Source organism: Brachycentrus maculatus, unplaced genomic scaffold (genome assembly GCF_059751285.1).
Source record: "Brachycentrus maculatus isolate JH-2025_06_01 unplaced genomic scaffold, ASM5975128v1 h1tg000616l, whole genome shotgun sequence".
NCBI lineage: Eukaryota > Metazoa > Arthropoda > Insecta > Trichoptera > Brachycentridae > Brachycentrus > Brachycentrus maculatus.
Genome location: NW_028281354.1, coordinates 540,001 through 560,844, shown reverse-complemented (window position 1 = coordinate 560,844; position 20,844 = coordinate 540,001). Strand labels below are relative to the sequence as shown.

General features: G+C 31.1%; 1 protein-coding gene across 1 annotated transcript in view; it reads left to right on the top strand.

Annotated features, from left to right (window-relative positions):
• The window catches only part of LOC148301050 (uncharacterized), a 452,825-nt gene that overhangs the window by 14,944 nt on the left and 417,037 nt on the right, over positions 1 to 20,844 (top strand). Inside the window, exon 2 of the mRNA XM_088273881.1 lies at positions 4,372 to 4,700. Within this exon, the coding sequence (XP_088130007.1) occupies positions 4,595 to 4,700 (106 nt within the window). The 5' untranslated portion in view covers positions 4,372 to 4,594. The remainder of the gene's footprint in view (positions 1 to 4,371; positions 4,701 to 20,844) is intronic.

Here is a 20,844-nt window from a genome sequence, read left to right as displayed (position 1 = left end):
CAAGGCCCTATATTTTACGATTTTATTTTGAAAGCATTAACGACCCGTCATTCTAAAGTCAAATGATGTCTGTCAGTAAGTTTGATAGCTGCCAATGTCAATATTTGATACTGACAGTACACAACGGAATTCTGGTATCAACCCTAATGCATGGATGTGTCAAAAGATGGATGAAAGAAGACTGAGTCGACATAATCGGCGGTTATGTATGAGAAGATGTTGGAATGTGGAAGAGGCAAAGATTGTCTGCAAATACAGAGTGGTGTGGCATTTTAATTACTTTGCCTACCTCTGTGGGGACACAGCGTGAATAAAAAAATAAAATAAGTATAAAATAAACTATGCAAATATTATTTTTACTCTCATGGGTAGAATTGATTAGTGTGTAAAGTGATCACTTATAAGGTCGTAAGCCCTATAAATGCCTAGACTGCAGACAGATAGGAATCTATTGATAGATAGTAATGTCTCTTTCTTTTAAAGAAAGTGCATATATACATATGTATATTTATATATAATATATATATATATATATATATATATATATATATATATATATATATATATATATATATATATATATATATATATATATATATATGAAGTGTAATGGTCAGCACGCTCGGCTACCGTTCTGGAGGTCCCGGGTTCGATTCGGGGTCAAATAAATATAATTCTCTCTTATATTTATTCAATATTACCCAGGACTGGTACGTGAAGCGGAGGGCTGATCACCTTTCCTTCGTGTGTTTACGATCAAGATAAAACTGTGTTCGTATAATGCAGTACCATATGCACCATTGGGGTGCGGATAAGGGTTTGAATGAATGAATGAAATATATACGTCGTTAAAATATTTTTCGAGGTACATAATCCCAGATATAAAGGTCTCCCATTATTTCGGTCAACCCTTGTTCTCGAACACCCCCAATGGCACGAGTATCGATCAGATATGATTGGAATACAGAAAACAATGACAGTATCATCCCCATCCTATCATCCCCCTTACGTCGAAATATATTCGCTTTTATAGCCTATTAAATTTACGGTATCTGTAAAAGAGTTATTGGAACGTTGTCGTATGGTCGACGCTATTAGGAATACTTTTAATGGCACTTTTACTATGGGAGATATACGTTTTATTTCACAATTCGAATTTGAATATAAAATATGGGGTGTTTTTAAAATATCCGGTGAATATTGCATATCTCTTCTGTTTTATAGGCACGTTTCTTACCAGTGGTGCATAGGGCACTGTTAACGCGTCTTTTTTCATCTTATTGCAAAAGGAATCGGAGCTTTTTGTATTAATGTAAGTTTTACTTTTAATGGCACTTTTACTATGGGAGATATAAGTTTTATTTAACGATTCGAATTTGAGTATAAAATATAAGGTTTTTAAAAAAAAACCGATGTAAATTGCATATTTTTTTTCTTTTTCATTGGCATATTTTACACCTGTGGTGCATATGGCACGGTGCAAACGTCATTTTTCATATGTTGTTGTAAACAAATTGGAGTTTTTATTTTATTTTAGTTTTACTCGGTAAATATCACTACATATCTCTTATCACTATTGAAAATTTATACTTTTTTATTGGTGTATTTTACACTCGCGGTGCATTGCGCTAATATTTTTAACTTAATATTAACCCGTTACAGGTAAAAGTGTTGTTTTTGCATTTTGAAGAAAATGTTTTGTTTAATTGTTTTTTAAATATACAAAATATTTTTCAATTTGAGAAAAAACCTTCATGTTTTACCTAAAAAGATCTGTGGCATAGTAAAATAGTTCGACAAGTGGCTTAGTATTTATTTTTAATTCATTTTATTATATTTTTTAACTTAAAAAACAATCTCCTGAAAAAATCAAGTTTTTTTATGTATGATGTTGTTGAAAGGAGTGAGCGATAGTGTAGATGAAGAAATATATGGAATTTTGGGTATTATATACAAAATTAAACAAATTAAACAATCGGATTGAATTCTACTTTAATTAACATATATATATATATATATATATATATATATATATATATATATATATATATATATATATATATATATATATATATATATATATATATATAAACATATATATATATGATAATATGTTCATGTATTATCATATATATGTAAATAATAAAAAATTCAATCCAATAGCCTTAGTTCTCTATATATTACCCAAATCTTCGAATTAAACCAACTGTCTGCAGTTACAATAAATAAGTTTATGGATGTCTGGGTATTTCCAGGTCTCTGTCATGGGCTGGTTAAATGATCATTTTACACACGTGTAATATTCACCATGTTATCAATGCTTGACAACCACACCACTTTAATTTTTTGAACTAGTAAATATATCATAAATTCTTATTAAAAGTTCCCCAAAATTTGAATAAAAAAACTGAAAAGCATAGGTTTATGATGGTATGTTATCTTACATTATATTAACAATTTTTACTGAGAATAATGTCCCTTGAGCCATTTTTTTCTTGAAAATCCGAAAAAATCGATTCGTTGTCAGTCGTTAACACTTTACCGACCGTATTAAAATATTTTAAGGGTCATTTTGTTTCATTCCCTGAAACATATTTCGTTCTCGTATAAATTTAACTACCTTCAAATTATCCAAACTTGGCAGCCAATGAAAGGGGGTGGTATTTGACGAACCCTTTTGAAACCCGCATTATTTTTTTTTCTTCATTTTTCTTACTATTGATTAGCTGTGTCTCAGTCTAGTTTATTTAGCCACATTAAAAAAGAACGTTATTATTTTCATTAAAACAAACTACAATGAAATCGAGAACGTTGAAAATGATAAAGCTATCAAAAACTAAACGTCTGTCATTAGCAATATTTGAAATGTTGTTCAACAGATGGCGCTGCGATTGTGGTAAAAAAAACGGTTAAGAAAAATAAAATTTGAAAAAACGAAATGAAATCATTGTGTCGAAATTTCAAAGCAATCAGTGAATAAATAAGGTTTTAGATTTTTAAGTAACAAAAATTATATTTTTAATTTATCTTCTTGTTTATTTCATCTTCAGGCAAGACTTCCTTAAAAGAAGCTAAAAAAAAGTTAAATAATTCGTATATTAATATTTCTGTATATACTATGTACATGTAACAACTCATTTATCAATATAAAATAATTATTTCCATAGTATAATTTATATTTGAAGCACTAACTTTGTGATATTACATTTTTTAATTAAAATGTATGTATATTTATTTTAAAATCACTTAATTTTTTTAATTAAGTATAAATTTTGTTAAGTATATGGTGTTTTAGTATTAATCAGTCTTGATAAAGAAGCAGTTAGCTTCGAAACCGGTAGACATTATAATAATGTTAAAATAAATTATTCAAAAATAATAATAAAACCCTTATCCGCACCCAAATGGTGCATAGGGCACTGCGTCATATAACGCAGTGTTATCTTGATCGTTTTTACACATGAAGGAAAGGTGATCAGCCCTCCGCTTCAGGTACCAGTCCAGGGTAATATTGAATAAACATTACAGTGGAAAATCACTTATATTTATTTGAACCACCCTGGGAATCGAACCCGGGACCTACAGAACGGTAGCCGAGCGAGCTGACCATTACACTACGGAGGCAGACAGAATTATTCATAGTGATTTTAAAACAAAGTTACATTTTAATTATATTTTCATAGTGTTTGTCGTATTATTATATTTTGTAGGTGCATTTTGCATACCAAATATGAATGCATGTTCTTTAAATAAATTGCTTCTTAAATATTATTTTTTGATATCTCATCAAAGATGAAGAAGAATATGGAAGTCTGGGCATTTACGGGGCTTACGACCGTCATAGGCTGGTTTAAGTGATCACTTTACACACGTGTAACATTCACCAATTCTACCCATTATTGACAACCACACTACTCAAATTCTTGGAAGTTCTATATATATGAACCAATTTAGAAACCCTGTTCATGAATCACTAGAACCTCACTAGAGACATCTATTGGTGAGATGCAAAGAAGCTTTTTATTAAGCAGAAACTCTTATATTAGTATGTGAGATCCGAATCCTGGATTATAATCACACACATGAGAAACGCCAGAAAATACCATTTTCATTTTTATTATTAAGCTTATAATTTGACCAGATAATTTATTTACAACATTTTGAGTGTGTCCAAATACTTGTTCACAAAATCTGGATTATCTCCAATTACAGGAGTTATTTTCATATAAAAATATGAAAATAACTCCTGTAATTGGAGATAATCCAGATTTTGTGAACAAGTATTTGGACACACTCAAAATGTTGCTTCTTAAAGATTACTTTTTAGATTTTTATATATTCTCAATTAATATTAATTTTACTTTGTTTCAGAATCTGAGTGTAAGCATCGTTAAAACAACGAAATTAATCAATTCAAAAAAAACAATGATATATAACAAGAGAAGAAAATAGTTTTATCGAATAAATTGTAAAATCGTTAATATTTCAAATTAAAAAACAAAGTACTTAATTAGATTTAAAATAAGTGTAAGTGTTTTTAGATGGTAGAACGATTAAGGCAGTGCATTATATTAGAAAAATAATAAAATTTAAAATGTGTCATCTACGTCAAAGTTTAAATGAAGATTTGTGCAAAATGTGGATGTTTTTGGCCGTTTTCGCTGCTTTCGGCATCGTCGGACCAGCTTCTGCTGATAAAGGTGAGTTTTTCAAAATATCCTGTTTTAATATTTCGATTTATTTAGTATTCTTAGCTGTTTTCAGCGTATATTAATGTGAATAAGATAAAATATCTAAAATATACGTATTATGCGTATTGCTGTTTCAGTTTAGTTTATTTGACAAGTTACCGAGTTTTGCCATTAACAACATCGTCAAACCGTCGATCTGAACATTGATATCGTCAAACTAGTTAAAAAAATGGGAATAGCCATACGGTTTATAATAAATTATTTTAATAAAATGCAATTCACGCCTTAAAATGCCAATATACAATTTATATCATGTATACAAACGAGTACATATGTGTATATTTAAACATATAAATTTACCATTAATTTGTGGAATGGCGATTGTTAAGCAATGTATAATATTATGGTCTAAACTAGTTAATCAAAAGTCGTTAGCCCTGTAAAGTTTTTTTTTTAAATTAACCCAACAGTTCAATTCGAAATTCCTCTTTTACCTACGCTTAGATTTAAATAAAATCCAAATATTTTGTAACGAAAACATACAAATAGTGGAAAATAAAGTTAGATTTATAAACAGTAATTAAGTTAAGGTTATTAGATGGAAAGTTTCAAAAATATTCATATTATTTAGTATTTCTATATTCTTTCTCGTCCACCTCCGTAGTGTAATGGTCAGCACGCTCGGCTACCGTTCTGGAGGTCCCGGGTTCGATTTCCATGTGGGGTAAAATAAATATAAGTGATTTTTTCACTGTTATATTTATTTAATATTACCCTGAACTGGTACCTGAAGCGGAGGGCTGATCACCTTTCCTTCATGTGTAAACGATCAAGATTACACTGCGTTTATATGACGCAGTGCCCTATGCACCATTGGGGTGCGGATAAGGGTTTTATTATTGTTATTATTTTGTACACTAGACACTGGATTATTCACCCTACGAATGATATATCAATTTACTAGTATCCGGAAGGATCTAGGACCATTACATATATACAAGTTTCAAGAATTAATACAATATGGATGTTCAATGATGGGCAGAATGGTGAACGTTACACAAGTGTATAAAGTGATCGCTTTAGCCAACCAAATGCCAGGTTGAAAGCCCTGGGATATTAGACTTACATCTTCTTTTATAAAAAAGGAAAGAACGATTCATGTTTCCTATCCAGTTGAGACACGTTTAAAAAGAAAATTTAAAGTTTAAACTAGACCATCAACTAGACAAATTTATTGATTTATTGTAGCAATAAATAGACGAATTTGTCCGGTTAATGATCTAGAATATTATGTTTTGAATATTGAAAGCATTAACTTTGTGGATCATATTTGTAACCCTGAAGAGGGCAACAGGTTGTTGCCGAAACTAGTTGGTTAAATAAAAATGTGAGTGAATCAGAACACAAAGTATTTTTATTTCTCGAAATAATATATCTAGAATATTAACTGCAGACAGTTTGCAGAATTCCATATTGAACTGTTGGGAATATTGAATTGTATCCAAAATAAAACAAGGTTTGTTGGATTCTGCCTTCTTAGGACATTATCAAGCACTGACAAAAAATATTTACAAAATGTCCTTATATACTAACAATAATTGCTCGATATTTTATATTTTATTTCAATTTTATATTTTATTTCATTGAATTGAAAAAATTATTAAGGGCAGTGGATTTAAAAAAAAAAAAAATTTTTAATCAAAGTAAATATTCGGATAAAACGGAATATAATTTCTCTGAAAATGTGTACACACGTCACTCCTTGATGTTGCGATGCAAGTACGTCAACGTTTCAAAAGGTGTCGCTATCAAAGGGTTGATTTCAGTAAAATGCCGTAAATTGCGTCATTAAAGACTTTCAGCAGTTTCTACTTATTCGGAATGAGAGTTATATTTCTTTTAATTATTCATAATAATTAATGATCATTCCGACATCAAAGAAACAAATTAAAAAGTTTTTAATGGGAGAAAATAATTTCGCAGTACCGCCACTAAATTCACGCTGTTTTCTGTAGGGGTCGGTAGAGAGGATTGAATGTCAGATACGTCTGTAAACTCTCTTCTTACCATAATGTTCGATATGTGAATAATGTTCTTCATATTATTTTTTGACATCTCATCAAAGATGAAGATGAATATGGAAGTCTGGGCATTTACGGGGCTGACGACCGTCATTCCATATTCTTCTTCATCTTTGATGAGATGTCAAAAAATAATATGAAAAATACTCCTATAATTGGTGATTATCCAGATTTGTGAACAAGTATTTGGACACACTGTTGTAAATCTTCTTCATTATCTCACTCTTATCCCGAGTTCAATGATGCAAAGGGCACTGTATCGTATCGATCTAGTTTTATCTTGTTCGTTAATTTTATGAAGCCATGCGCTTTTTGTACCAATTCTAAGCAAATGTGTTTCATGATATGATGTATTGTATATTGGCATTAAGAAAATATATCAAAACTTTTTCATTACTTTGTGCATTGAATTTATTTTACCTTTTTTATTTCTGTAGTTTTTTTTTTGAGAATTTGTTCATCTTAAGAAAAAGCATATTTCTTCATTTGACTTTCATCATTTTATCTTATTTAAAAATCAATCATCGCAATTTCTGTTGTTTACGAATTATTGATTGAATGAACCAATTTCATTCATTGATTCGGCAGCCACTTTCCGTTTTCGATTTTAATTTCACTTAATAAATACCACTTTCTTAAAATCTAATGAGACACGTGTTTCGATGCATTCCGCATCATTTTCAAACACCAAACAAAATCATATGAATTGCATCGAAGCACGTGTAATATAAGATATTAAGGGAAATTGTTATTCACGAAGCAAAATTAAAATTGAATACGGTTTACCACAAAAAGTGACTGCCGAATCAATTTATAAAAAAATAAAAATCACCTCTAAATCAAGAGGCATTGTCATTTTTGCGAGACGTATGGCGAAATTGTTTTATTATGAAGCTGAAATTGTTTCAGGTCCATGAGCATAGGGGTGGAATGCAATTTGAGGGGTTCAGGGGAAGAAGATGGGGATGATAAAATGTTCTCGTTCCGTTTTGGCGGGATTTCATATGATACGGTGTGACGTGGAAATATTCGCGCCTTTTTTATTTTCCGTATTCACACACTGTGAAATCCTTCTCACTGCCACTTTTTAGAGGTGGTAATGGAATTGTTCAAGTAATAGGGGACAGGAAACTATCAGTGAAAGGAAATAAATAAATAAAATATATTTATTGTAACTGCAGACAGTTGGTGGAATTGCATTTTGAATTGTTGGGTAATATATTCAAAATTAAACATGGTTATTGGATTGGATTCTACTTTGTATTAAGTGGTATTACATTTAAGGCGCTAAATCTAAGTCTTATATTATATAATTAAAGCAAGCACACAAAACACAATTAATTGACCGCTTATATAGTATATAGGTAAGCACGCTCGGCTACCGTTCTGTAGGTCCCAGGCTCGATTCTTAGGGGGAGTCAAATAAATAAAAGTTATTTTTTGACTCTAATATTGAATTCATATTACCCTGGACTGGTACCTGGAGCGGAGGGCTGATCACCCTTTCTTTATGTGTCAACGATCAAGATAACACTACGTTTATGTGATGCAGTGCCCTATGCACCATTGGGGTGCGGATAAGGGGTTTAATCATTTTAACCATTTTTTAAAAAAAAAAAATTACCATTTAACCAACCGAGCCTTAGCAACGCATGCCCGGATACAGCTACTTATTAAATTTTGATTAATGTTCTACGAATTGTTATATACAATACAATAAAATTAGTTATTTGACTAAAAGGGGAAATACCAAACTCTCATTTTGATAGCTTGATTTAAAATATAAACGTTTTCCTTTGAGCGTTTTGCGTAAGTTTTCAGTTTTGATTAATGGTTTGTGATATAATGTTGAAGCACAAAAAGGCAAATCCATTTGAGGCATTCCGAGAAAACTATTATTGCTTTAATTTGACAGATGTCAACTTGAAGTTTCACCGGTGAAACTGGCATATTTTTCTAGACTTCAATTTAAAGTAATTTGAATATTATTAACGTACCAAAAAACTTTGATCAATTGATTAGAAAGATGGTTTATAGTGAAATGAGTCCACATTTAATTTCAATTTTACTTGTAAAATACCACAATGTCTTAAAATCTATCGTGACATGTGTTTCCGACCCTAAAAATTATTTATTATAATTATAAACTGCCTCTATTTGTCTGCCTCCGAAGTGTAATGGTCAGCACGCGCGGCTACCGTTCTGGAGGTGCCGGGTTCGATTCCCAGGGGGGGTCAAATGAATATAAGTGATTTTTTTCACTCTAATATTTATTCAATACTACCCTGGACTGGTACCTGAAGCGGAGGGCTGATCACCTTTCCTTCATGTGTTAACGATCAAGATAACAATGTGTTTGTATAATGCAGTGCCCTATGCACCATTGGGGTCCGGATAAGGGTTTGAATTGAAATTATAAACTGCAAAATACTAAAAAAAAAACAAAACAAAACAAACTCATAATAAGCAACATGTCAATGACTAAAACTCCACCCTATTTTCATTGTTCTCATTGATAATAAATATAAATAATTTTTTAAACTTAGAAAAGGCCACTTATTCATTTTTAAAGGTCCCAAGTACACAACTTTTAAATTTAGACTAAACTTCACGTACGGTGTTTTAAAATGATGAATGCATCGAAACACGTGTATCAACGTGAAAGTATTTACTAAGTTAAATAAAAATAAAAACGTAATAATTTATTGAAAAATACTCGAAAATATGTATGTAAAGATGTTATTCCTCATTGCTGAGGGTTGTGACCCTTGCAGAAGCAATGACTCTTCTCCAGTTATCCCTTGACTGCGCTGCACGTAGCGCTAGAATGATGTATGAAGAAGAATATAAAATTCTGGATGGCTTCACTTCAGATAAGTGTAACATATGGAATGATCACTTAAACCAGGAAATGATAGGTCTTGAGCCCTGTAAATGCACAATCTTTGAAGTTCTTCTTCATCTATATTGAGATGTCAAAATAAATAATAATAACTCTTAAAAAGACAAACTCAGATTTTGTTACAAATATTTTTTTGCACAATCAAAATATTGTAGCTTACTGAGGAATTTAAAAATTGTTTTGTATGTGAATATTATTTCAAAATTTATTTTAAATTTACTATTCAATCTGTAGACTGAACCGAATAAAGTAGACGATTAAAAATAAGTTATAGAAAATTTAAAATTACATATAATTATAAGACTATATTTTGTATTTAATAGTATTGTTAATTTTGTGGTATGGCATTATATTTAAGACTCCTCTTATCATTTATCGTTCACTTAATGTGTAATACCACTTGAAGCTTTTTTAAAGTGGTATTACATTAGTGATTACATTACGAGTGATTTATTCACTGTGATATTTATTCCATACTACCATGGACTGGTACCTGAAGCGGAGGCCTGATCACCTTTCCTTCATGTGTAAACGATCAAGATAACACTGCGTTTATATGACACAGTGCCCTATGCATCATTGGGGTGCGGATAAGGGTTTTATTGTTATTATTATTATTACACTAAGTAAACACTTCATGATAAGGAGAGTGTTATCAATATTTTTAATGATTATTAATAAGGCTTTGTTTTTGTGAAATTCTACCTCAAGGGCACTTCGCTGCGATATAACATGTTACATTATTTGTTTTTGGACGAAATAATAATAAAAAGTAAAGTCAAGGTTAACTTTCTTTTAAGTATTGCGCCAGATTGCCTAGTCAAATTTGTTGCATCAAGCTCTGGTCCGGTAAGTTCGCATAGCCATCAAATTAACTTGTAAAACATTTAAAAATTAAATGAAGAATATATTTTATACAGTTAGTAATAATTATCTTAACATATTGGTTTTTATAAGGTTAACATAAATATATTTCTTCATTGAAAATGAAGCTTTATGTATATAGAAAACAAGAAAAGCATTTAAAAAAACGTGATAAGGGTATTATTTTTTAAAAGCCGGTAAAATTATGATCGACAGCTTTAACAGCGCAAGTCATGGTTAGTTACGTAAAAAAATCATAACTGCATGAAACTCAATTGAAATGAGTTAGCAAGTAAAATATTTTTTTCAGGGAAATTTGTGCGCCACACTGTATGAAGAAATTTATTTCTTTCATTGGACAACTTTGAATTTTCTTCATATATAAAGCCTGAAACTCCATTTTCAGATGGGGTTCCGTGAAAAAGTAAACTGGATCATTTCGTTAAGTTTTAAGGGAAGGTTACATACAATGATATTTGAATAATCAAAGCATTATCGATAAAATTAAGAAAGGTGTGTTGAGATGGTTTGGACATGTAGAACGAATGAGTGAGGAAAGAACGGTAAAACAAATTTATGAGGCGAATGTTAGCGGGAAAAGAAGCAGAGGAAGACCGAGAAAAACATGGCACGATCAGGTATGCCAAATACTTGAAAGTGGTCAGGTTAGGAGTCGTAACAATCGGCGGGTATGTATGAGGAGATGCATGAACGTGGAAGAGGCGAAGAATGTTTGCAAGGACAGAGTGGTGTGGCGCTCTATTCTCTCTGCCTACCCCTGCGGGGAAGCGGCGTGATGGTTAGTTAGTTAGTTAGTTATATTTGAATAATTTTTCTTTTTTGATCTGAATTTCACAGCCGTTCAAGTGTTTAGTGCGTATTTAATTGTTTTTGATTCCGTTGTCTCATCAAATAATTCTTATGGTAGTTCTGAAATTTCGCTATGTATGACCTTTTGTTTTACGAAAAAACCCATAAGATACAATTAAAAGAGATACATACATTAAACTAATTATATTAAATTCACACCGCTTTGACGCAGGGTTAGACGGAGAAAAAAATAAAACGCAATACTACTCTGTCCTTGCAAACATTATTCTTTCTTTTTTCACATTTAAGCATCCCCTAATACATTTTTTAACCCTTATCCGCACCCAACGCTGCATTGGGCACTGCATCGTATTGACGCAGTTTCATCTTGATCGTTAACAGATAAAGGCAAGGTGCTCCTGTGCTTCAGGGACCAGTTCAAGGTAATATCAAATAAATGTTTGAGTGTAAGTCACCATTATTTTTTTTTCGAATCCCCCTGAAAATTGAACCCAGGACCCCCAGCACGGTAACTTAACACGGTAACCATTACAACACTGAGGCGGACAAACAAAACAAAATTCCAGCTCTTACTTGACCACTTTGAAGTTTTTACTATTCTTCATCATTGCAAGATTTCTTCAGTCTTCCTTTGCTTCTATTTCCAAACTAATTTGTTTATTAATATTTCCATACTCACTTGCTCCACATATCCAAAATTCACTTTATTTTATCGAAAATTCTCAATAGTACAATAACTTGTAGTACAATCCTGTGTTGGTGATTTCTTGAAAAATCGAATGAGATATTTTTTTTACAAAAGATGTTTTAATTTACATATCGCTCACTCCTTTCAAGAACGTCATAAATCAAAAAACGTGATTTTTCAGGAGAACGTTTTTAAGGCTTAAAAATATAATACAATGTATTAAAAATAAATATCAAGCCACTTATTGAACTTTTTACTGTGCTGCAGATCCTTATAGGCAAAACCTGAAGGTTTTTTCAACATTTAAAAAATATTTAGTACATTTAAAAAAACAATTAAACAATACCTTTTCTTCAAAATGCAAAAACGACACTTTTTGCCCTGTAGCGGGTAAATATTAAGTTAAATATGCCGCTTTTGCTGGGATATAGTACATTATCTGGGCATTCCAAAAACATGCACAACTGAAAATTGACGATTTTTGATTTATGACGTTCTTGAAAGGAGTGAGCGATATATTTAATTATAAAAAAACGTCAGAAAGTACAAGTATTTTTGTATCTGAAAAAAACTTATAGCTGTCTTAAAATACGTTATCAGCATGTGAACGATCGTAAAAATCTAAAGTTGTTAAAAACAGTCGTAAAAATCGAAGTTAAATTATTAATGGCGAGATTTTTTGGGATTGATTTTATAGGGTTTTTATTTAAAGAAAGTACTATCATAAATTAAAGAATTCTTTAAAAAGGAATAATATGCAGAGTCCTTTTTTTATATACACAAATTTTTCATTTTCATTAATTGATTTGGCTGTCACTTTGTGGTTGTATCTATACATTTTAAATATAAGTTTTTCTTTGTTTGTAATAACAGTTATTTTTTTTAAATCTATACGGTATATAAAAATAATGCGGAATGCATCAAAGCACGTGTCACAATAGATTTTAAGAAAAAGTGGTATTTACCAAGTAAAACTTAAAATAAATAAAAAACATTTCAAATTCATTGATTGATTCGGCAGTCACTTTGTGGTAATATGTATCCATTATTAATTTAATTTTTACTTGTAAATACTACTTTGTCTCAAAATTCCTGCGGTGTTCAAAAATTATGAGAAATGCATCGAAACACGTGTCAGAATAGATTTTAAGAAAAAGTGATATTTTCACCTTCCTCTTCAAACCCTTATCCACACTCCAATGGTGCATAGAGCACTGCATTATATGCACAGCATTATCTTGATCGTAAACATATGGAAAGCAAAAAAAGCAAAAAAACAGCCTTCCGCTTCAGGCACAATTCCAGGGTAATATTTAATAAATATTAGAGTGTAAAAATCACATATATTTCTTTGACACATTTTTTAATCCTTATCTACATTTTTTTAACCCTTATCCGCACCCAACGGTGCATAAGACACTGCATCGTATTGACGCAGTTTCATCTTGATCGTTAACAGATAAAGGCAAGGTGATCACTCTTGTGCTTCAGGGACCAGGGTAAAATTAAAAACATATTTGAGTGTAAAATCACTATTGTTTATTTTCGATCTCCCCTGAGAATCGAACCCGGGACCTCCAGAACGGTAGCCGAGCGTGCTGACCATTTCACCACGGAGGCAGATTAAATATTTGAATGGTATTTATCCAGTAAGACTTATATTCATATTTTTTTTTAAAATTGACCCAAGCAAACCGTTACTTGTTATTTATCTATCACGAGTTATGCGTTGAGGATTACATGGCCGAATGAATAAACTTTTACCGACATCATCAGACTGGATGTCGGTAACAACGAAACCCGGTCGCTGGTCAAATAAAAATAAAGTGGAAAAAGCTAAAAATATTGGTTTTAATCTAATAATATATTAAAATGCAATTCCATCACGAAGTGTCAGTGGATAGTATAAATTGTACTGCTTATTTTTTAAGATGTTTACAATGGTACAAGTTTTTTTGTAGGTCAGAATTATCAATTCAGTACTGCCCGGTATTGAACTCACGGCTTAATAATTGGCGTCTAACTCTATTGCCTGTAGTCATCCGAGGATAAAAGTAATATTGATGATATGTGCCTAGCAGACGTTTTGGTTAGCGCCCGAACGTATCAAGTGCAGAAGCGGTGTGTAGGAGCGGTGTGTAGGGGTGTGTGTAGGGGTCGAGTGTAGGGGAGGGTGTAGGGGTGGGTGTACAGTGGACTCGCGAGCCGCATCGGCACCGCAATTGAGGGAAACAAAATGTCGGGCGAGAAGAAGGAGCGTGAGTGGGGGAAATTTCAATCTTTTCAGAACCCTGACCAGGTGTACAATATATTATAACGGCACCTCTCAAACTGTGGTGCGCAATATACACTTAACTCCGATTTATTTCCGAACCTTGAAAATATCCTTAAAAAATCATGAACACTACAAGAAGATAAAATTGTAAAAGAGAAACAAAAAATATAAATAGAAATATTAATAGATTTATATTATCCACTGACACTTCGTGATGGAATTGCATTTTTAATATATTATTAGGTATTATCATGGTTATCAACTCCTGCCTTGTTTTATATATAACATAATTTGTATAGCCTCCCACCAGTCTGATGATGTCGGTAACGACGAAACCCGGTCGGTGGTCAAATAAAAATAAAGTGGAAAAGCTAAAAATATTGGTTTTAATCTAATAATATATTAATAGAAATATTGTTTATATTTAGACCTGAAGATGAAAGCATCGGTTCCGAAACTAGTCGTAATAATAAAATCAAGAAAAAACAAGAGTTTTCCTTTTACCATTTCATAATTTATTACCACAAAGTAAATTGAAGATAACATGATTTGAAGGCAAGGCAAGTGAAATTGTATATGATAGAAGGACCTACAGCCTGAGGACGAGGAGAGCTGACCCTAACAGTCTACAAAGACGATAAGTTAGAATAGAGCCAGGAAGAAGAAGAATAATAATGTTGTGTTATTATAATTTTTTAAGATACCTATGTCAGGTTTCATATGTTTTTTTTTATATAAACGTATTCATAAATATAAGACTTGGATAAACATTGTCTATGAAATTGAGGAAGGAGAATTGAGGTTTGGGCATGTTAATCGAATGAGTGAAGAAAGAACAGTGTAACAAATTTATTAAGTGAAATTCAATTTTCAAACCCTTATCCGCACCCTAATGGTGCATAGGGCACTGCATTATACAAACACAGTGTTATGTTGATCGTTAACACACAAAGGAAAGGTGATCTGCCCTCCACTTCAGGTACCAGTCCAGGTTAATATAGAATAAATATTAGAGTGTAAAAATCACATATATGCCTTTGACTTCTTCCTAGAGATCGAATCCGGGACCTCCAGAACGGTAGCCGAGCGTGCTGACCATTATACTTTGGATGCGGACAACTAGTCAAAACTAGTCGTGTGTAATGAAATATAACTCAATACAAGAGTTTATTTTTTTTTTTAATAATAAAAATATTTAAATTTTTTATTAATTTTTATAGGCCTCAGAAAAGCGTCATTTGTTATTGGTTTACCATGAGCCATGCGATAAGGATGACATGGCCGAATGACACATTAAATCTCTGTTATTTTTTAAGAGGTTTCATTCCCTTTACTTGCACTCAACTTGTTTTTTTTGTAGGTCACAATCATTAATTCAGTCTTGCCTAACTCACATCCAACGCTAACTCACAAGTAAAATCATAGAACATAAATCATATACCTAAGTAACTTTAGTGCCCCCCCCCTGAGAATCGAACCCGGGTCCAAATTATCAGGTGAATGTAGTGAAAAATACAAACAAAGGAAGACCTTAGAAAATTTGGCATGACAAAATTTTTCTTAAAGTGCTTAAAAAATGGTAAGGTCAAGAATTACTGATTTTTAAGATTTTTAATTTTTTAAAGAGTCAATCAATTTCTTAAGAAACAGTTATTTAAAATAATAAATCAAATAACGTTTTAACAGATTGGGAACCACTGCTCTTACTTCCAGTTGTGAATGCCTTCCTAAAGACTTTATATACATCAACCCTTCTCAAAAGTGAGGCGGCCCGTGCGGTGGAGAGTACACCTTATACTCCCGTATATATATTTCAGGTTTCAGTATCCTGAAAAACTTCAGCGTGACAGGCGGGACTGGAAACTGAAAAAAGTAACGCGGTTTCAGTTTCTCAAATGGAAAAAGGACCTCCATTTTAATTTTAATATGTTTTCAGAAAATTCATATATTTTATCAAGTGTATTTTTCTCAACAAATTTAATTTAATGGTTAGTTTTAACTTATATTATTTTTTGACATTTCATCAAAGATGAAGAAGAATATGGAAGTCTGGGCATTTACGGGGCTGACGACCGTCATAGGCTAGTTTAAGTTATCACTTTACACACGTGTAACATTCACCAATTCTACCCATTGTTGACAATCACAGTATTCAAATTCATGGAAGTTCTATAAATATGAACCAATTTCGAAACATTGTACTTGAATCACTAGATCTATTGGTGAGATGTAAAGAAGCTTTTTGCTAAGCAGAAACTCTTAAATTAGTATGTGATTTCCAAATCCTGGATTATAATCACACATATGAGAAACGCCAGAAAATACCATTTCATTTTTATTATTTAAGCTTATAATTTGACCAGATAATTTATTTATAACATTTTGAGCGTGTCCAAATGTAAGATTTTACTTATTTTTACTTAGTTTCACAAACGGTGTTTGAAAATGATGAGGGATGCATCTAAATCGGTGTCGCAATAAATTTTAGATTTTAAAAAAATTCACGAAAATTCAACTTGTATCCAAATACGTCCACGAATCTGGGTTTCTCTTCTTGAAAGATAATATTCATTTTTGATTTCTCAACAAAGATAAAGAAGGATATTGAAGTCTGAGTATTTATACGCTTTATAGGTTGGTTAAGTGATAGCTTTACACATATGTAACATAAAGTCTTGCATATATGATCAATCTTATGACATTTCACGATTGAGTTCACGACAGCCATTTATGATTGGTATAATTAAAATGTATCTTTGTAGTGATTTAAAATCACTATAAATATTTTATTGAAACTTAATGAAAATGTCAACCGGTTTCGAAGCTAACCGCTTCTTTATCAAGACTGATTAATACTATTAGTATAAATCAGTCTTCAAAAAGAAACGGTTAGCTTCGAAACCGGTAGACATTGTAATTAAATTATAATAAAATATTTATAGTGATTTTTAAACAAAGATACATTTAAATATAAAATATCTTTATGAATGAATTTAGAAAGCTTTTATGGAGCGGAGACCCTTTTTTAAGTGTTAACATGTGTTTTAAATCGAATTAAAATGCTGCTGGTTCTGTGAAATGTGCCAAAGTAAAACACAATTTTTCTTTATAATTAATTCACTATATAGTGTGTTCAGATCGTTTGTCCATGAAATAATATTTGTTAATATATTATTAGATTAAAACCAATATTTTTAGCTTTTCCACTTTATTTTTATTTGACCAGCGACCGGGTTTCGTCGTTACCGACATCATCAGACTAGTGGTAAGCTAAATAAATTGTTATGTCATATATAAAACAAGGCAGGAGTTGATAACAATGATTTGATATAATTTTATTGAGAAATTAATTTAATTTAATATAATATAATATAATAAAACATAACAATTTGTATAGCCTCCCACCAGTCTGATGATGTCGGTAAAGACAAAACCCGGTCGCTGGTCAAATAAAAAAAAAAAAAAGTGGAAAAGCTAAAAATATTGGTTTTAATCTAATAATATATTAAAAATGCAATTCCATCACAAAGTGTCAGTGGATAATATAAATCTATTATAATATTTGTTTTTACGTTGTTGATGTTTTAAAATCACAAAAAAATGCTTTATCTCTTAAATGAGCCAAGTTTAAAAACAAATTTATTTTAAGATCAATTTTAAGTTTATTATGAAGCTAAAATATTTATTCCATTCATTTCAATAGCTTTCACAACAATTAAACTACGAAAGAAAACTTTTTTAATCTTTGAATATCAACTTTTCCTCCGCTCTTTGACAATTAAGAAATATCGCATCAGAAATCGCTCACTCCTTTCAAGAACGTCATAAATCAAAAATCATCAATTTTCAGTTGTGCAAATTTTCGGAATGCCCAGAAAATATACTATATCCTTGCAAAAGTGGCATATTTTTAACTTAATGTTTACCCGCTACAGAGCAGAATGTGTGGTTCTTGCATTTTGAAGAAAATGTATTGTTAATTATTTTTTTTAAATATGCTAAATATTTTTCAAATGGAGAAAAAACGTGCAAGCTTTATCTAAAAAGATATGTTGCATAGTAAAAAGTTAAATAAGTGCCTTGATATTTATTTTTAATACATTGTATTATATTTTTAAACTTTAAAAACGTTCTCCTGAAAAATCAAGTTTTTCGATTTATGACGTTCTTGAAAGGAGTGAGCGAAATGTCCACGTTTCGGCGCTTTTGTCGAATTTAAATGGACAAAGGGATGATTCTTTTGAGAAATTCACCCCGTCCCAGGCGTTTAGGGGTGATTAATTATAATATCATTCTTACTCACTCTTTATTCCCTAAAATCTAGTAATTGAGACGTAAGGGTGCTTTTCCTCCCTTGAAAGCCTCCTGGAGAGACATTTAGTTTTTTTGTCGTAGGATTTTTCTTTGACCTCCGATAAGGAGAAACAAAAGTATTCGTTTAAAGACAATTCAAGCTAAAATAAACCATTATTTGTACTTCTTTATGAACCATTGTTCACATTGTGTAATACCACTTTTATTCACCCTTTTTGTGACTATCGGTATCACAAATCATTTCATCATCAGGTCATTAAAATAAAATTATTACTTTTTGACATTTGTATCAAAATAAACATTTCAAAGAAAGAAGACAAATGAACCACAATGGGAATATTTTTAAAAGTGGACTCGAAGTAAAATTTATTTGGTTATTTATTAAAGGTAAGTCTTTATTGATTGCTTTAATTATTTATATTTTTTCTAGATTAACTTAACAAAAACCAGTTTTATTTTTATGTACAATTTCTATACCCGTTGATTTGTTTAAATTATGGTCTTCAGATAAAAGGTAATTAGCAAATTTTGAAATATTATTATTTTTAAGACACCTTAGACGTTTTTTTTAACTATGATATTAAGTTTACGCGATGTTTTTCATATGCATTTAAAAGGATGGACAATTGGAACAATTTAATTTTTAAACACCCACAAAACACAAAGTGAGCAATGCATGATAACGATAAATGATAAACTCAATCAAGTGAAAGGTTCTTTCATTTTAACCATACATGTATCTAGTGAAATTCTAGTGATTCAAGTATTTTCTTTTTTAATTAAACCAAATATAAAGAAGTTTCAAGAATTCGAGTAGTGTGGTTGTCAATCATGGGTTGAATTGGTAAGGGTTACACGTGTGTAAAGTGATCACTTAAATCTTGGAAATCCATATTCATCTTCATCTATGTTGAGATGTCAAAAAATTATATAAAAATTAATCCTATAATCGGAGATAATCCAGATTTGTGAACAAGTATTTGGACACACTCAAAATGTTGTAAATGAAAGGAAGTTGAATACGTAACAGTGATTTCTGTAATAAATAAACAAGTCTTGAAAAAAAAAACAAAAATTTCTTGAAATAAGTATACAGTAACAACATCGTGAGTGTGTCCAAATACTTATTTAAAAAATCTGGATTTTCTTCAATTACAAGGGTTATTTATTATACATATTATTTTCATCTCATTAATAGATGTCTCTAGTGAAGTTCTAGTGATTCAAAAACAAGGTTTTTAAATTGGTTCATATATATAGAACTTCCAAGAATTTAAGTAGTGTGGTTGTCAATAATGGGTAGAATTGGTGAATGTTGCACGTGTGTAAAGTGATCACTTAAACCAGCCTATGACGGTCGTCAGCCTCGTAAATGCCCAGACTTCCATATTTTCCTTCATCTTTAATGGGATATCAAAAAATAAATAGTATACAGTTGATTCTGCTTGAGAAAACTCCCTTCTAGTTTTGATGTTTGAGAATTTTATAATTGGAAAATAATTCAAAAGCGAATGAAGCCTGGATTTTCTGAAAATGCCTGAAAGTGGATGAATTTAGAATCCTGAATTATAACGTTTCAAGATTTGATATTCAAAAGCTTCAAACGATTGTCAAATTTATTTCTGTTGAAAATACCTGAATTTTTCACTGTCGCCGTATAGAGCAATGAATGCATTTTGAATGCAGTCTGTGGATGTGATAAATGATCCATTCTGCCGCCCGTATGGGATTTTTAATAAACTTCACGTGTATTTACGAATATGGAATAAAATAAAAGTCGTCCTGGGAAATGAATAATGAATAGAAACGCGAAATGGAAATTTTAATTTACTGCGCAAAACTTGAATGCAGGACTCTTTATGTGAAATATAAGCACTGGAATAAGTGTGGTAACCTAGAAAAAGCTTTTATCGGGTATTCAGTTTTAGAATGTTGATGTATGTTCACACAAGGGTGTGTCATTTTTGTAAACTTTGAGAGTAGTTTGAAAATATGCTTTTGGTTATTAAAATACGATATCTTTGAAAAATTTAACCTGGTGGATATTTTTAAATTAATTTGTATTTTGCAAAACAAATTTATCAAGCAGATTTAATTGGAAATAGGAGCAGAAAAAGACTGAAAAAAAACTTGTTATGATCAAGTATTTAAAATACTCTGACGTCAGTTCTTAAGTTGAAAGTTGAAAGTTGAAGTTC